The following is an 18,919-nucleotide window of genomic DNA, read 5'->3' as shown; positions in this document are numbered from 1 at the left end:
CCCATATATAGTCACCAAATGCAGACACTATTGTGGATGCTAAGAAGTACATGCTGACAGGAGCCTGATATAACTGTCCCCTGAGAGGCTCTGCAAGAGCCTGACAAATACAGAGGTGGATACTTTCAGCCAACCGTTGAATTAATCATGGGGTCCCCAATGGAGGAGTTAGAGAAAGCACTGAAGGAGCTGAAGGGGTTTGCAGCTCCATAGGAAGAACAACAATTTCAACCAACCAGAGCTTCCAGGATCTAAACTACCAACCAAGGAGTACACATGGAGAGACCCATGGCTCGAACAGTATATGTAGCAGAGGATGGCCTTGTTGGGCATCAATGGGAGAAGAGGCCCTTGGTCCTGTGAAGGCTCGATACCCCAGTGTAGGGGAATGTGAGGCTGGGGAGTCAGGAGTAGGTAGGTGGGTGGGGAACACCCTCATAGAAGCAGGAGGAGGGGCATAGGATAGGGGGCTTCTGGGGGAGAAATAGGGAAAGGGGACAACATTTGAAATGTAAATAAATAAAATATCCAAGAAAAAAGAATAGAAAAGAAAAGTTGGTTGGTTGTTGTTTTGCTGGGGCAAACGCATGAAAGTGGACACAGCTGTGAAGGCTCAGACAGACACGTGAAGGAATGTTTTACTGAAGCAGACACGGGAGAGAGTATGTTCTGCTAAGGCAAGTATGTTAAAGGACGTGAAGAATGACTCCTTGCTAACAACACACATGCATTCGTCCACCTTATACTGCGTAGTTGAGCTGTAGAGAGAGAAAAACACCAAAACCCTTCTGGTGGTATACTACAGTTTCTTGCCCCTTCTGAGGACTCACACTGATTGGATGCACGTGTGCTGAGGCAAGAATCATGCTGAAGCAAGGTACATGGAGGACACATGATGTTTGTAGGGTATCCATAAGACTCCATGGAATGAGACAGAGAGAAGGGGGGAGGGAGGGAGGGGAGGGAGGGGAAGGAGAGAGAGAGAGAGAGAGAGAGAGAGAAAGAGAGAGAAAGAGAGAGAGAGAGAGAGAGAGAGAGAGAGAGAGAGAGCACTTCGCTTGCTCATACAGCTAGCTGTGCAATGCTTAGGTGTCTCTTTTCCTTGATCTTCACTTCCCTGAGAAATTCCCAGCTAAGAACTGGTGTTCTTCCTGGTCCCTCCTACTGGAGGCCTGGCTGTCTCTGCTAGGTAGTCTGACACTGTTGATTTGTGTTTGCTATCCTGACTCTATGGAACTGGTCTGCCAATGTATCCGTGAAGTGGATCGAGCTACCACTGCTAACTTGTGAACTGAACCGCTGATTTCCAGTATAACACTGATAAGAGTTGCTCCAAAAAACCTTTCTAAACAGGCTCACTTCCCCTACATCCCTTCTTTTCCACTACTTCTTGTGGATGGTAGGCTACAAAGGAAGTTAAAATGTTTAAGAACCATCATTAAAATAATGTTTGAAAACTTTAAAGTTCAAGACAGGTTTACTTTCTTCATTTTTGCTTTTTGGTAGAGTTTGAGAAAACAGAAAAGAGGCCATATCCAATTTCTGCCCTGGGCACTGTTCTAACATTCTCTCCAGTGGCCTCATAACTTCAACTGTTGACTCTGTGCATACATGTTTTTACAATTTGATTTTAGATTTGATATTCTTTCCTAACTTCAAACCTCTGTACTAAGCATTATTATCTGGATGCCACATCAGTCCCTGGAACCCCATTTCTCTAGGGATGAATTATTTCATTCCTCTCATCCTGCCTCAAACCATCTTTTCAACTAGTCATCAATAAAATACAGATCCAGCTACAATCACTTGTAAGCGAAGTGGAGAATCCCCTAAATATTTTAGTGGATCCACAGTTCTTTCAGTTGTTGTGGCTATAAATCACAACCATTTGAAAATAATTTTCCATTAATTCAATGGACAAATAGACCTCTTAGTACACCTATATTCATGAGTGCATATTTCTAGGAGACACAATATCACAACAAACTCCCAGATCCATTGGCCCTTACAATCTTTTTGTTCACTCTTCCACAATGTCCCTGAGCCTTAAGTACAACTGTTGTTACTAAATTTACAAGTTCTTATTAAGAAACCTCTATTGACTTCTTGCTATAAATAATTGAGACTCTTATGGTACCACCTCAATTGAGAAACTCTTTCTCATCTACATTATGAAAATCCACTCCAATTTGTGTCCTTGATACATATTTTGCATTTCTTACTCATTTGTTTTGAACTGTTATTAGATTTATCTTTAATAATATGTTAAATAATATACCTTGATATTATTCACTTACCTTAAAACACCCAGCAATGCCATTTGCTATCAAATTTAATTCCACAAAGAAAATCGACCATATAAACTTCTTAGAAAAACAGTTACTTTTCTGTTTCTTAATAAATTAAATGAAAATGTCTAAGTGTGGCAGCCATAGTTTTCTAAAATATAGCCTAAAAACTACCATTCTGGCTTCACCACCATTATCTATGATAGCTAAACTCAATAGAGCCCAAACAATTTTATTTGCTTCAAGTCCATTCTGTATATTACAAAGAAATACTTTGTTCACCCTTCCCCTCATCCTTGCCCATCTCTGTCATGCTTCAAAGCACAAAATAAATATAAATGTCTATCTCTAATAGGAATTCCTCTGTAAAGTCATTTTTCATCAATCTAGCCAAATTTAACTTATTTTAATCCATTTATTTTAAAATAGAAAATGTAGAAATCATTAAAAAGAAAATTAAAATCATCCATAAGCTCCCAAACCATTAACATGTTAGTTCCAACACATTCTTTCTCTAGGTATGAATATATGAATATACAGTCACAAACATTCAAACAATACAGATTATATAATTTATGCTTTTGGGAAACCTGGTAATTTCATTTGATGCTTCATGAATATTTCCCAGTTTGACATCTTCAATATGATTTTAATAAGTATATAATTTTGCCTTACTAATATATAACCAGATAATCACACACCAGTTATGTACATTTTAACTTTGGAATATTATTATCAGATACTGTTGTGGACAATAGAAACTAAATTTTTGAAGCAAATAACAAGTTAAAATTTAAAGTTTTGTTATGTTTGTTTTTGGTTTTACTTTTATTAATAATGCCACATTACCTTGTGTAATATGTGATCATATTCCTGCATAATGATTATACAAAATATTTCTTTGTCTTCTGATAGAAAATTAAAGCTACATTATGTCAATTCTTCTACATAGTTTATATTTACATATATATATTATTAAATATATATCTTATATTTATAATACTACGAAATCCTACCCTAACAGAGATCTAGATTTTAATACCTGTAGCAGGTTTTTTTTTCATGAGATACTATTTTTATTAGATATTTTCTTTACTTACATTTCAAATGTTAACCCCTTTTCTAGTTTCCCCTCCAAAAATCCCCTATCCCTTCCCCCCCTGCCCCTGCTCCCCAACCCACCCACTCCCATTCCTGGCCCTGGCATTCCCCTATACTAGGGCATAGAGCCTTCACAGAACCAAGGGCCTCTCCTCCCATTGATGACCAACTAGGCCATCCTCTGCTACAAATATAGCTAGAGCCACAAGTTTTACCATGTATTTTCTTTTATTGGTGGTATAGATCCAAGGAGCTCTGAGGGTACTGGTTAGTTCATATTGATGTTCCTTCTATGGAGCTTCAGTCCCCTTCAGCTCCCTGGGTATTTCTCTGACTCCTTCATTGGGGACCTTGTGCTCTGTCTAATTGATGACTGTGAGCATCCACTTCTGTATTTGCCAGGCACTGGCAGAGCCTCGCAGGAGACAGCTATATCAGGCTCCTGTCAGTAGGCTCTTGTTGGCATCTGCCTAGTGTCTTGGTTTGGTGGTTGTTTATGGAGTGGATCCCCAAGTGGGGCAGTTTCTGGATGGTCATTCCTTCAGGCTCTGCTCTGAACTTTGCCTCTGTAACTCCTTCCATGGGTATTTTGTTCCTCCTTCTAAGAAGGAACGAAGTATCCACACTTTGGTCTTCCTTCTTCTTGAGTTTCATGTGTTTTGTAAATTGTATCTTGGGTAGTCTGAGTTTCTGGGATAATATCCACTTATCAGTGAGTGCATACCACTTGTGTTCTTTTGTGATTGGGTTACCTCACTCAGACTGATATCCTCCAGAAACATCCATTTGCCTAAGAATTTTATGAATTCATTGTTTTTAATAGCTGAGTAGTACTCCATTGTGTAAATGTACCACATTTTCTGTATCCATTCTTCTGTTGAGGGACATCTGGGTTCTTTCCAGCTTCTGGCTATTATAAATAAGGCTGCTATGAACATAGTAGAGCATGTGTCCTTATTACAAGTTGGAGCATATTCTGGGTATATACTCAGGAGAGGTATTGCTGGATCTTACAGTAATACTATGTCCAATTTTCTGAGGAACTGCGAAACTGATTTCCAGAGTGTTTGTACCAGCTTGCAATCCCACCAGCAATGGGGGAGAGGTTCTCTTTCTCCACATCATCGCCAGCATCTGCTATCACCTGAATTTTTAATCTTAGCCATTTTGACTGCTGTCCTGTAGGAGTTGTAAAGCTCCTATGTTTACTAAGCATACAGTAAATATTTGTCAAATTGAATTAGCAGAGTCATAAGGAAGTTCTCCCGTGTTGATACTTTTCTATCCATGTGGAGAGAGCTCTTGGTGCCACTTCAAAGATATTGGCAAGAATACTTACATTGGGCTAGGACAAGAAATTTGTTCAGGCCAGAATTTGACATTAGGCTAGTGCCAGACAAGGCTCAAGATGAATAAAGCTGAGGAATGTGTTCCTTGTATCTGGATCATCCTGATAAATCCCTAGGTACAATGACCATAGGATTTTGTGTGTTGCCTTGTTTGTTCCTTGACTAGTTTGCTTCTGCGTTATTTGTTCCTTGATCTAGAACTGGCCCTATTCTTTGTATGTACCTGGAATCTAATAATCTTTCCTTTATTTAATCAGTCCCTCTCTCCCTGTTGACTAACTAGGTGCCTTTGGTCATATCCACATTATTCTGTAGAACTTCTGTGTGTAAACCAGAGTTACATGAATAGGGAAAATGGAAACAGGCATAAGCACAGCCCTAAGGAGATGAGAGCAATCCCACTGTAACTGGTTAACTAAGCCTCCAATTTCTAAAATTCTGTAAATAGAGATACAAAACTCATAGTCCATTGACTTAATTAAAAGACCTCTGACTGTGACATCTTCAGGTGCAAGAGGAGAGCTGGTTTAGCAGCCTTCTAACTGAGTCAGAATGAGTTAATATACGCTTGTTTTCTTGCAGCAGTACACTTGTTTGGCCTGACGTGGCAGTTGCAACCAGTTGGACAGATCTATGCGAATGGAATTAGCAATGGGAACCCAGGGACCGAGTCCATGGATACCACTTACTCTCCCATTGGAGGAAGAGTTTCTGACAAATCAGAGAAAAAAGGTACAGTGACCAAAATGATTGATGAATATTTGATTAATTTTTTCCTAATTAAGTTATTAGGGCCATATTTGGGTTGGCTCCACTTCACATTAAATTTCATTATCACTTGAAAGAACTACCTTATGTGAAGAGAGTAAGTCCACTTCTTGTGTAAGCAAATTTTCTTTGTCTCCAGTGCTTTTGAGTATAAACCAATTAAAGTTTTCAAATATGTTGCCAATTTTGAAAATAAAAAAATATTTATAGAGTGAAACTTTCGATACAATAAAAATTTCATTTCACATAAAGCTACCCTGAAGCAATGTGGGATTTTGATTAAGTTCCCTTATGTCCTAGCCCAGCACTTATTTATAGATAACATTTTACAAAGGGTATATAGGAATTCCTTCTGTTTATAATAAGTAAAGGCGGTTTCAGGCTCATGTAAAGGTGAATGTTTATAACAAACTGGGAAAAACAAGAATTATTTTCTAGTTGGGAAACATGTATTCTTCTTTGTTGAAAGAAAATTAATATGACTCTTCAATTGTTTAAATTAACCAAAATGATCATAAACTAGAAGACTTATTTATTTAAAAAATGCCACAATGATAACATTCTTAAATTCTAATTTATAATAAATGATTTTAGCCTTAATAACCAAATAAAAATAACTAAATCCTTATGTTATGATTTTTCTTGAAATAAGCTTAAATGCAAAGCTATGCATATCATGTAAAACCTTAGTATGTCTGTTTTTAAAGTAGAAATTGAGAACAAAACTATCCTGTTTGGGTTCTGATTTTGGTTTTTGGGTTGTTTTGTTTTTCAAAACAGGGCTCCCTCCAAATAGCTCTGTAGACCAAGATAGCCTTGAATTTATAAATCCACCTTCCTCTGCCTTCTTAATGCTGGGATTAAAGTTGTGAGCTACCTTTTCTGGCTCTACCCTCTATTTCTGTAAGATTAAAATCAAACAAATACATGAATGAATGAAGAGAATAATATTCTTAAGAAACACCTTTATAGAGGTGATAAGTTTTGTTTTGCTTTATTAGTTCTAAATACAGAATCAGTTTATTTCCCCCTTATTTGAATTAGTAGTTTGTTTCATTGCTTAGGCTGAGTGTTTCCCGGTTTTGGGTGTTTTGTTTTGTTTTGTTTTGTTTTGTTTTGTTTTGTTTTGTTTTGTTTTTTTCTGCTTTTGGAAAGACAACTTTGTTTTGCTCCATGATTTAGTAAAAGTGAATATTTAAGGTTCAAAAAAGATGAGACTTTTGTTTGAATTTCCAATTCACAGTGCACTTTGATTTGCATCTCATTTCAGAATACTTAATGCTAGCCAGGACTGACTGACCTTTTCCAGAAGTTTCACTGTTACTGCTATAGGAGGCGGGGCTGAAGGAAAGGGTCAGAAGTGAACAAGGAAAGGACCAGACTAAGCTCAGACTTTTCTTTATCTCTTTTATCTACTTTTCCTTTCTTCTTTCTTCTTTTTTCTTTCTTATTTGATTCCTTCACATCTGAAGACATAAAAGCAACCATCTGGTATTATCTTTCTAGGGACTTTCTTGTCATTCATGGCAAAAATCAGAAATACCTGCTTAAAGAAAATGGAAAATGCAGGACAGCAAAAGATGATCACATAGTTGTTATAAGATTATATTCAACTTTGCATTTGAATTCAAATGTGTCATAATTTTTTCCCAGAAAGTAGGTTGAAAATAGTCTGAAACATTAAGGAATTCTATGTTCCAGACATTTACCTGGATTACATCATGAATGCAACTTTATGCTTCCCCTATTCAAGGGGAAAACAGAGGCAGAGAGAGGTTAAGTGATTTACTCAGGCTCAAAAAGCTAGAAACGACTTGATTGATCCCAGACTCTAGTCTCTTAACTGTTTTTTACAGTATCGTATTATGCAGCTTTGGCACAGTAAAATGCTATAAAAAGTTTTCCCCTTGAAATGAGCTCAATGAAAATTGTTTCATATTTCTGCTGAATTATAAAACAAACATGGAAAACTACTTCAGTTTAATAATTTTTTTTTTAAAAACTCATTATATGTGACTCCTTATAGGTCAACCACACATTCCAGGGCTGGCCCCACCCCTAAAGGTAGAGGGAAACATATACTAGACTAGATAAACATTAAAAAGAACATTCAAAGTTGTATTTTTAGGAAGATATGGGTGTGTAGAATGCATAGAAGGAGGAGGCAGAAGGCAAGTGAGTGTGATCAAAATGTATTAAATTGTTAAAGAATTACAAAATATTATTTTAAGAGAAGTACAATTATTTATTCACATAATCTAAAAGCATAAGTGAAGCTATTTAAGGAGCAGAAACAGCAGCAAAAGCAAGGGGTCGAAGGTGTAATGAAGAAAGATAAATTAGAATAAAGATACACACAAACATACAAACATATGCAAAAATAACAAAATCCATTCCTTTGTATGTTAACTTAAAATTTACTTAAATATAAGGCAAAAAAACTCATGAGATTTTTTTTTTAGTTGAGAATTTTGTAAATGCATTTTGATCATATTCACCCCCTCCCAACTCCTACCAGATCCACCCCCTTCTCTATTCATCCAACTTTCTGTCCTTTTTATTGTTAATGGCCATAACATACAATTAGTACTGCCAAATATTCCTGGATATGTGGCCTTCCACTAGAGCATGGTCAACTTAGCCGAGGCTACTCTCTTAAAGAAATTTAACTCTCAGAAGGTATCATTTGCCAATAACTGCTCAACTAGGAATGGAATTTCCTTCCCACTTTCCCTTCCATATTGGGATTTAGTCTGGCTGGAGCTTTTACTGGTTTTGTGTGCTATCTAGACTGCTGTTGAGTTCATGTGTGCAGCTGCCCTGTTTTGTCCAAAAGACCCAGTTTCCATGTAATCATCTACTGCTTCTTGCTCTTATACTCTTTCTGTCCCCACTTCTGCATTCATCTCTGAGTCTTGGAGGATGAAATATAATATAGATGTTTCATTTAGTGTGGAACATCCTGTAATTTCTTATTCTCTGTACATTGACCAATTGTCGATCTCAGTGTTAATCATTATCTACTGATACGGGTTAAGAGATACCTTAATCTATTCATAAAACAATAAATTTCGGGAGTCAGGCCATGTGATGCCATGTATACCAAGTTATGAGTTTCAATTAAGTTTATAGAAACCTTAACTATAAATGCATATGATGATTCTGTTATACTGAGATTTTACTATATATTGTTATATTTACTAAGTAAAAACATAGCTCTTTTTAAAAATACTATGTCTATATGAAAGAGAACCACACAGAAGAAATAATACATTATAAGGATATTTTAAATGATCATATGATTCCTTTAAGAATGCAGTTCTGGAGACTTGTATAAATTTTGTATGCTCTAACTTATGAAACTGACAACTAGGCCATTTTTCTTTCATTGTTTTCTTTAATCTCTAAAAAGTTCAGTTATAACACTGAAGTTAAGAACCCAGGACTTATAGTCCGACAGACACAGCTCTGTATCATGCACAGGTTCGCCAAACTCAAGCAACCGAATCCTAAGTTAAGTACAAGGAAGACAGTGAATAGAACCTCATATGTCTTTGTAAAGACTAAATGGAATGATGAAAAGAATGTGTGTATCTCACCATCCCTAGCACATTGTTTAACCTAGCTATAATAATATTTATTGTTTCAAAAACTGGGAAAACACCTTGAGTATCAACTTTTCTTCTTGGAAAATAAATAATGGTTTAGTTCCTGAACATTTAGGCTCCATGTATTTCCAATTGTTCACCTATTATTTTTAAATTAATGCCATAGTAAAGGTCATAGATAAATAAAGTAGTTTTTAAATCACTTTCCAGTAGAATGCATTCCCCAGTTATGATTTTGTCTGCTTCTCATTAAGAGATGAGTGTTTTTACCACTTGGTAAATTAAATGTAAGAAAGCAGATCATTTATTATCAATATTTAGTGTGGTAAGATTTCTACAAATATGCTAGAACTTCTAGCATGTCTCAGCAACATACTAGAATTTACCAGATTATCTGCCAAATATCTAAGTTGTAATTGTTCAGTATGCACACTCACAATTGAAAGAATTGTATTTGAATAGATACTAACTACAATAATACCTTACCATTTGTGATGGCTTGCATATTCTTGGCCCAGGGAGTGGCACTAATAAAAGGTGTAGCCTTGTTGGAGTGGGTTTGTCACTGTGGGTGTGGGCTTTAATACCCTCATCCTAGCTACCTGGAAGTAACTCTTCTCATAGTAGCCTTCAGGTGAAGATGTAGAACTCTCAGCTCTTCCTGCACCATGCCTGCCTGAATGCTGTCATGCTTTCACCTTAATGATACTGGACTGGATCTCTGAACCTGTAAGACAGTCACAACTAAATGTTGGTTTTATAAGAGTTGCCTTGGTCATAGTGTCTGTTTATAGCAGTATAGCCCTAAGACAGAAGTTGGTACCAGAGACTGGGGTATTTCTGTGATAGCCCTGAGCATATTTTTGTTTGGAAGATTGTGGATTTAGGGACTTTGGTTTTGGAAAGCCATAGGATGCTTTAAGTGGAGCTTAATGAGCCATATTATAGAAGACTTTGTTGCTATGAGTGATTTGAACTGTGTATACCTGGCCCAAGAGGTTTCAGTGGAGAAGAACTTCAGTATGTGGCCCAGAGAATGCTTCTGTGGTATTTTGGTGAAGAACATAGCTGCTTTTTGCCCTTGCCTGAAGAGTCTGTCTGAGGCTAAAGTGAAGAGACTCAGATTAATTGCATTGACAAAGGAAGTCTCAAAATGCCCATCATAGACTTTGTTCTCTGATTAAGTCTCATGAAGAGCATGTTAAACAAGCATAGCAAGCTCAGAAAGAAAAATAAAATAAAATATATAGCTTGAGAATTTAAGGGGCTCCAGAAAGTGAAATGGAGCTGAATCCTGTGTTCAAGAATATTAAAATGAATTAAAGGACTGTTGACTTTAGGGCAAGATCCCACCCAGTAAAGTTAAGGTCCAGGCTTGGCAGAAAAAGCCTTTAATCCCAGGAGGCAAAGGCAAATAGATCTCTGAGTTGATAGGATAGCCTTGAACAGAGCAGGTTCTAGGTGAAGAAAAGTTTAAGTCTAGGCATGGTGGTACACACCTTTAATCCGAGCATTAACAGGAGACAGAGCCATGGAGATCTCTGAGTTCAACGTCAATCTACAGAAAAATTTCAGGACAGTCAAGATTAGGCAATGAGGAGGTTGGAGAACAAATAGCTGGTGATGATATAATAGAACAAGGGAGGCCATGTTCCAGCCTCAGCAAACAGCAGAACTTGGCAGCTTTGGCCATGTAGCTCTGGCTTTCGAGTTAAAAATAGAAGGGACTAGTGAGACAATTGATGCTGATTAGTTGGAGCTAAGAAATTACTGGTTATTAAGAAAAGACCAGCATCATTGTGGTAAAATCTTCTGGGAAGTGTTTTGAGAGAACAAAGAAGCTGTGTTCCGGAGGTAGCCAAGGTTGTACCTAATGTTATAGCTAAACTTAGTAATATTTAAGAATTACCCAGGAGGTATGGGTTTTGAAGGTATGAAGGGGTCATGGAGAGCAGCTGAGGCATGACACTGTGAAAGTCCAGGAAAGGCCATTGGTGAAGGTTAAGCCTCAGTTGCAATTGATGGCCCAGGACTGAAATGATCATGCAAAGAAGATGAGGCTTGGCACCATAAAGAGAGCCTATGAGAGGGTATTGGTTGCAGCAGAAGACCCCAGTGTATTGGAGATGCCAGTGCCACAGGATGATCACCAAGAACAGCAGCAGCAGTGGAGCGAAGTCAACCAGGGTATAGAGTGCTACAGAGGGCAGCGCTGGAGAAGTGACACAAGCCGTTTGGAGGATACCAGAAGATTGTAACAAGAAGCTGTAGTGTTGAAGTTTTCTTGGAGATGCCAAGATGTTTGAGATGCCAGATCTGTGGGCTATGTACTGAGAAAAGCTGCTAACAGGGAGTGGAACCAGCCCAAGAGAAAGAAGTTTGTTGCAGTCAACAATGATGAAAAAGGAGGTAGAGATCTGAAGATCACTTTGACATCAGACAGGAGATTCAGAGTTTGGAGAGTTTGTTCAGCTGCTTTCCTGTCTTGCTTTGGGGATTACAGTTAAGTGATTGGATGAATCTCAGAAGAGACCTTGAACTTTGGACTTTTAATATTGTTGAGACTACCTTAGACTATGGGGACTTTGGAAGTTGGACTAAATGTATTTTGCATTATGCTATGCTTAGATATGGCCCCCATAGACTCATTTGTTTCAACAGGCCTATGGGGGCCAGGGAGTAGAAAGTGATGATTTGTATATGCTTGGTCCAGGGAGTGGCACTATTAGGAGATATATCCTTGTTGGAATAGGTGTGTCACTATGAGTATGGGCTTTAATACCCTTATCCTAGCTGCCCAGAAGGGTCCTCATAGCAGCCTTCATATGAAGACATAGAACTCTCATCTCTGCCTGCATCACACTTGCCTGGACTCTGTCATACTCCCACCTAAATGATACTGGACTGAATCTCTGAACCTGTAAGCCAGTCCTAACTAAATGTTGGTTTTATATAACTTGCCTTAGTCATGGTGTCTGTACACAGCAGTAAAACCCTAAGACACCATTTACTAGAAACATTATGAAACAACTAGTATAATTGGAGCAGAGTAGATAAGAAGGAATAAATGCTTACAGTTAGATCTCAGCCATGTAATACGCATAAGTAAAACTACAATACATAGTTTACGTACTATATATTAATGAGCATAATATATAGTTTTTAAATCTTAAAGATGATAAGATCCTTATTTAAATGTGGGGAAAATGAGAGTGTGAAAATCTAGATCACAAAAGAAAACCGGGCACTGGAACTTGGTTCCATTTTATGTTTGTCTTGTCTATCATTGTAACAACATAATGCAAAATAAACATCTGGATTGCTATAGACCTTCTCAGCATGAAAATTCTAAAGACAAAACAACAACAACAACAACAAAAACACAGCACCAACAATGACTCAGAGTATATTCAGGCTAAGGCCACAGGAAAGTTTTTGGCCTTCAACTTGTTTAGGAAATGGAGAAAGTAACATGTGGGATGATTTACAGGTAGGAATTGTTTTGCAACCAAGGGAAGGCTCAGTTAGATAACCATATAGGGAAGGTTTGTGTTTATGACTAGCTTCTTTCAAATTAAAAAAAAAGCTATTTTAATGTCAGCTATCTTTTCATGAACAATGAAGAGGCATCCCATTTCAACAGTCACACAAAAAGGGAAAGGCTTGGTCTCCAGTGCCAAGGTACTCATAGGCAAGTCTTTAATTTTTAATTAATAAAATGTAACTATATCATTTGCCTCCTTTCTACTCACTCCTACAATGGCCATGCCCACGAACCCAATCCCCTCCTAAATTTAGTGCCTTCCCTTATTTAACCATATACATATGAATGAATAAACATAAGAATGTAAAAACATGTTAAGTCCATTCTGTGGTACCTGCATGTATTTTTGTAGGGTTGTCCACTTGGTATTAGATAACCAATCACATGGCTCATCCTTCATCTTTAGTTGCTTGTAGCTTTTTATCTAATGGTGGGTCCCTTGAGATCTCCCCCATCTAAGTAGGACTGTTCAATGGTGTCGATATTGTTGAGGTTTGTTTAAATGCTCATTTTGTTGAGAAATCATAGGTATAACTTTCCTGTTGTTGCTAGAATGCTCTCAGAGCAGACTTGCTGATTTGCTGGCTATTACAATCTTTCTACCCCCTCATCTGTAGTGTTCCCTGAGCCTTAGGTGTATCAATTGGTGCCAGGCACCCAAAAGTCAATTGTTCTCTGTATGTTGACCATATGTGGATTTCTGTAAAGGTCTTTAATCTGCTGCACAGAGAAGCTTCATTGATGTAAAGTAAGAGGTACAATTACATATGGGCATAAGGGTAATTATGGAGAATAGTTAAGAATAAGGCCATGCATCTTAGATGAAAACAAGCTTACTGTCATTGTCATAGGCAAATCTTATTAGGAGGAATGGACAGGATACTTTTACCAAACATGCTGTTTAGAGAAGGGTGTATTTTATGTTTTCAGTGCATCGTATGAGTGTGTGTGAGTGTGTGTGTGTGTGTGTGTGTGTGTGTGTGTGTAGTAAACAGTTTCCCAGAACACTAAAAGGTTGGGAATATTGCTTAACTATTATTTCTCTAGCATCAGGATCAAGTAAAATCCTAACATTTTTAGTAGCTATCTGACTGAGGATAAAATTTATTGAGAAGTTCAACAATGAATTCTTCCAAGTTGAATGTCAAAATAGAACACCGGAACAAAGAAAAGTGGTAGGAAAAAAGAACTGAAATATACCAAAGGCAGCTTCAGGGTTTTTACAGTTTTGCAAAATACTGGCCTTGGTGGGGCGAGTGGCACTTCTTTGAAATTCATTCCAGAAGATCTATCTTTGCAACACTGAAGGGGAAAAACTGATGTTTTCTAGTCAGTTTCTGCTGAATATATGACCATGTAAACAACACTCCATTGATTGATATGACACAATTTATATCTTGTCCTGAACATTCTGTAGCCAAGTCCAGATAGCAACTGTAGCTTCACTTCTCTTGGATCTAGTTTCTTATTTGAAAAATGGGGAGTTTGCTTTCAGCCCCTTAAGAGAGTCCAGGAGGAAAATCCTTATGCAAAATAAATATTGGTCAGAAATTACTTGTGCAAATACAACCACAGAGGCCACAGTTCTGTAGATCAAATAAGAGAGGGAAGTACATCCCTGTCAAACCCCTCTTTCCTTTAACTTTAACAGCTATTAAAGCTTTGACAAACATATCGTCATACCAGGACCAGCTCATCTCTAAATTTGCCCCCAACTCTATTTGTTATGAGACCATGAATCCAAATCTGTAGTTAAGGAATAATAATTAGCCCAATCAAGTAACAACAGTCTTATTTTTGCAGAAGGTATATATTGTTGAAACTGGTTGAAAAGTATGTTTGTAAGGTCTACCACTTAGGTACTTGCTGAGAATTCTGTTAAATTCAAGTAATTGATTCCTAGTTTTTGCCTACTAATTTTAGAATTTTTGACATGTGTGTAACAATAGCAGGCTGCACTTAGAGAGCATTTATGATCTTAAAATATCTTAATGTATTTTATCTACATGTGAGTTTTATGTAGTGGCAGCTATTGTTACCTCTGTCTTACAGTTAAAAATGAAAACAAGTAAAGGTTAAGTAACCTGCTTTGCATAATTGTCAGAACCATGGACAGAACTGAGTTAGGGGCCCAGTTTTCTTCTTATTCTTATCTCAATGTACTTTGAGCCTCTTTTTTCTTTTAGGTTTAAGGAAATTACTTTCTTCAGGCCAGTTGTTTAACTAATAGCTATTTCTGCATACACAACACAAATATGGACCCCTTGCATGGGAATACTTTGAAAATTTAAGATTTCAGCCCAAATATCTCCAATTGGTGAGCACATTTATTAAAACACACACACACACACACACACACCATTGTGAAATGTAAAATTAAGAACAGTACAAAATGTACCATTGGAACTGCCTTTCATTGTGGACTGTAGAAAAGAGTGGCAAAGGGAAAATACAGAAGGGGAGAGAGTAGACTATTTTTCTTTGCTTTGTCTTTCCTGAGTAAAGAAATTTATGTAGCGATAAGTGTGAACTTCTAATGGCAGGTTACCTTCTACATTTATTTAGTGTTTTGCAGATGTTGATTTTACAGACACAATCTGTGTCTGTTAAAAGTCATCAGAGAGGCTTCCAGCAGCAGATGGGAGTGAGTACACAGCCAGACATCATATGGATAGAGTGTCTAAATTGGAGTTCTCTATCAGCACCCTCTCCTCAGAGCTCAGGAAACCCCACAGAAGTGGGGAGGAAATACTGTAGGAGACAGAGGAGATGGAGGACACTAAGAGACTATGGCCCTCTGAATCAACTAAGCAGAGGTCATATGGGCTATCAGAGACTTAAACTGCAAGCACAGAGCTTTTAATCATCCGAATCAGATTCTCTGTACATATGATATGTTAGCTTGGTCCTTCTGTGAGATTCTAACAGTGGGAGCTGGTGTATCTCTGACTCCTTTGCCTGTTCTCAAGGCTCTTGTCCTCCTATTAGGTTTCCTTGTCCAACCTCATTAGGAAGATACTTTTCCCTGTCTTGATTGTATCTTGTTTGGTGTTGTTTGGCTGTTCTCTCTTTTCTGAACAGAAAACTAAGGAGGAGTCATTATGGAGAAGAGTGTAGGTGAGGAGAAGCTGGGAGGAGGGAGGGGAAACTGTGTTTGAGATGCATAGTATGGGAGAAGAAACTATTTTCATAGATAGATAGATAGATAGATAGATAGACAGACAGACAGACAGACAGACAGACAGATAGTCTTGAGGAAAAAAGCGCTCTGTGGCACCAAATGAAAAGACTGTATCACTTGCACACAGGTAATCACTGTTCATTCAGATGGAACACAGTCCCATAGTATTCAGGTTCTTCTGTATTGGTTCATAGGACATATGGATATTAAAATGCACTCAACTGCTCTTTGAGTAAAACCAATGTTGCAGTGTCTTTTATTTAAAGGATATCAGAGTATAGGACACTGGTAAAATTGGGAATAATTCATATACACACAGTAAACCACATGAATAAAATAGTAGTAATGCACTAACAAAGACAACATTGTTGAGAGCTTAACATTATTATTTTTAAAGATTGATGTCAAATTACAGTAAATGCTACCTATAATGATATATAGATGTTTCCATAACACAAGGTTTCAGAGGGCCCAGCTAGAGTGCTGCAGCTTGTTTTCAACTATATTAAATCACTTTATCAATATATTTCAGTTTTAACAAAAGCTATTCTAAAGCATAGTGGAGACCTGACTTCTAAAGCAGATTTATAAAATGGGTTTTCTATGCTAAAAGGCAAACTTATTGTATAAAAAATTCATGCTAAATGTTCTTGGTCATATATGTTTAATGCGTGATTCTCATTTCAGCTTAAGTATTATGTTATTTTCAACCAATATGTACCTTCCCTGTGATGACATAATAAAATAAGTCTGTCTTATGGGCCCTGACCTTAATATTCTACCTCAACAAAGCTACTAGTATAGAATAGCATAAATACCATCTAAGGCTCATGCTTCCAGACCTGGGGAGTCTTCCTATACCATCTGTGTAATTTTATAGGCTTTTAGAAAAAAATCAGCTCACTGTAGAATTTATCATCCATGTGTATATCTGACTCTAGTGATTATCCACTTGTATTTCAACTTATGCTATTTCTATAGAAATATCAACTGTTTGTCAGCATTTTCACGAAGTCATTTTATTCAAGTTAACTGAAATTTTCCTTTCAAAGTGAAGTCTTGCAATTTCATTGTTAAACACAAGGTTAACCACACAATATTGAATAACTAAGTTGAGAGCTTTTCCCTAAGAAAGACTATTCGCACTCTCACCATTCCTTACTTGCCTGTAGTTCTTTACAAGGATTGAGGCCCTATGAGATTTCCTCTTTCCATGTTGTCCTGCATATTGATATCATCCTTGTTTGAGTCCTTTTTATGCAGCCATGCAGATGAGACTTTATGGGTGTAACATCTCTAATATTTCTAGGAGGTAAATACTCACTGCACTCTTCCCACTCCCCTGGCTCTCCTAACAATTCCATTCCCTCTTCTGCTATGATCTCTGATGCCAATGGTCACCCCTGAAATAATACATAATATGGATGGAATAGGTTATATGTATATACTTAGGAATCTCTCTCTCTCTCTCTCTCTCTCTCTCTCTCTCTCTCTCTCTCCCTCTCCCTCTCCCTCTCCCTCTCTCTCTCTCTCTCTCTCTCTCTCTCTCCCTCTCCCTCTCCCTCTCCCTCTCCCTCTCTCTCTCCCTCTCTCGCTCTGTGTGTGTGTGTGTATGTGTGTGTATCTGTGTCTGTGTGTTTGTGTGTCTGTGTGTGTGTTGTATCTGGAACACAGTCCTAAAAATAGAGATCTTGATCTGAGTGAGAACAAGGCACATAGGGGTCTGGAGAGATAAAAAGGAAATGATGTAACTATATTTTAACTTCAAAATGAAAAATATTTTTAAAATCAGAAATACATACTTCTACTGTGCATCTTAATAACTGTATAAGAAATTACATATATATATATATATATATATATATTCGCTTTGCCTCTATATTTCTAATACTAGGCATTTGTATTTGCTTCTTTATCGTCTACCACCTATCTTCCCTTCGTCCTTTGACTGGCCTTTTCCTGTCTTCATTATATATCCTACTGAAGTTGTCTTGTTCAGAGTCACACACAGGTACCATCTTTCTTACTTAGACTTGGAGAAGGAAGAATAAATGAAAATGTTGGGTTGACAGAGAAATTACACCTGACCACATCAGTCCTCTTTTAAAGAGATTGGAAGGAAGCTAAAATGAAAAGCTTCGTATTCAAAATCACAGGAACCTTTTATTTTAAATGTTATGTCAATTAAGTTTATATTTAACAGTGCTAAGTACTGTAGAGCGTTAACAAATGAAGCAGAAAACACAGTTGCTACCCTTAAGGAGTGTCATTAAATAGGAGAGCTGAAAGAAGCATGCATACAGGTACCTGCTATGCAAAATAGCATAAACCTAACTGTTATATAGAAATAGAAGTAAGATGATTAAGTATTTAAAGGCTTAAAATGAAAAACAAAAGTATGAAAGGGTAACTCTTTCGCAGTGGTCTTAGCTAGACCTTGGAAAACAAGGTGGATAATTCAATCCTGATAACAGTACATATGTAGGAGAATGGAATAGAAGTAGAGTCAGAGGGAAAAATGCAGGTGCTAAAAGTCTACATGGTATGTATGAAATGAAGCAATACTTGTACTAGATGGAGACAGTTTGGCAAGAAAATGAAAAAAAAATAGTATAAGTAGGAAAAGGTCCATGTAAGGCATTGTTTTCACTTGGAGAAAGATTTCTGCTTTGAAGACAAAGAATAAGTAGCCAATAGAGAGGGACCCAGATGTAGCTGTCTCTTGTGAGACTAGGCCAGGGCCTAGCAAACACAGAAGTGGATGCTCACAGTCAGCTATTGGATGGATCACAGGGCCCCCAATGGAGGAGCTAGAGAAAGTATCCAAGGAGCTAAAGAGACCTGCAACCCTGCAGGTGCAACAACATTATGAACTAACCAGTACCTCGGAGCTCTTGACTTTAGCTGCATATGTATCAGAAGATGGCCTAGTCGGCCATCACTGGAAAGAGAGGCCCATTGGACATGCAAACTTTATATGCCCCAGTACAGAGGAACGCCAGGGCCAAAAAATGGGAAAGGGTAGGTAGGGGGATGGGGGGGGGGAGGGCATGGGAGACTTTTGGGCTAGCATTGGGAAC

General features: G+C 37.6%; 1 protein-coding gene across 8 annotated transcripts in view; it reads left to right on the top strand.

The window, feature by feature from the left end:
- Tenm1 (teneurin transmembrane protein 1) overlaps positions 1–18,919 on the top strand; it is a 901,303-nt gene that overhangs the window by 574,670 nt on the left and 307,714 nt on the right. For 7 of the 8 annotated variants that reach the window (XM_011251006.3, XM_006541492.4, XM_017318483.2 and 4 more), the window contains one exon: positions 5,321–5,470. In XM_011251006.3, coding sequence (XP_011249308.1) covers positions 5,321–5,470 — 150 coding nt within the window. The remainder of the gene's footprint in view (positions 1–5,320; positions 5,471–18,919) is intronic. The other variant, XM_006541491.4, reaches the window with a different exon arrangement.

Source organism: Mus musculus, chromosome X (assembly GCF_000001635.26).
Source record: "Mus musculus strain C57BL/6J chromosome X, GRCm38.p6 C57BL/6J".
In the NCBI taxonomy this organism is placed as follows: Eukaryota; Metazoa; Chordata; class Mammalia; order Rodentia; family Muridae; genus Mus; species Mus musculus.
The sequence above is the reverse complement of the archived record's forward strand: the minus strand, read 5'-3'. Positions and strand labels throughout refer to the sequence as shown.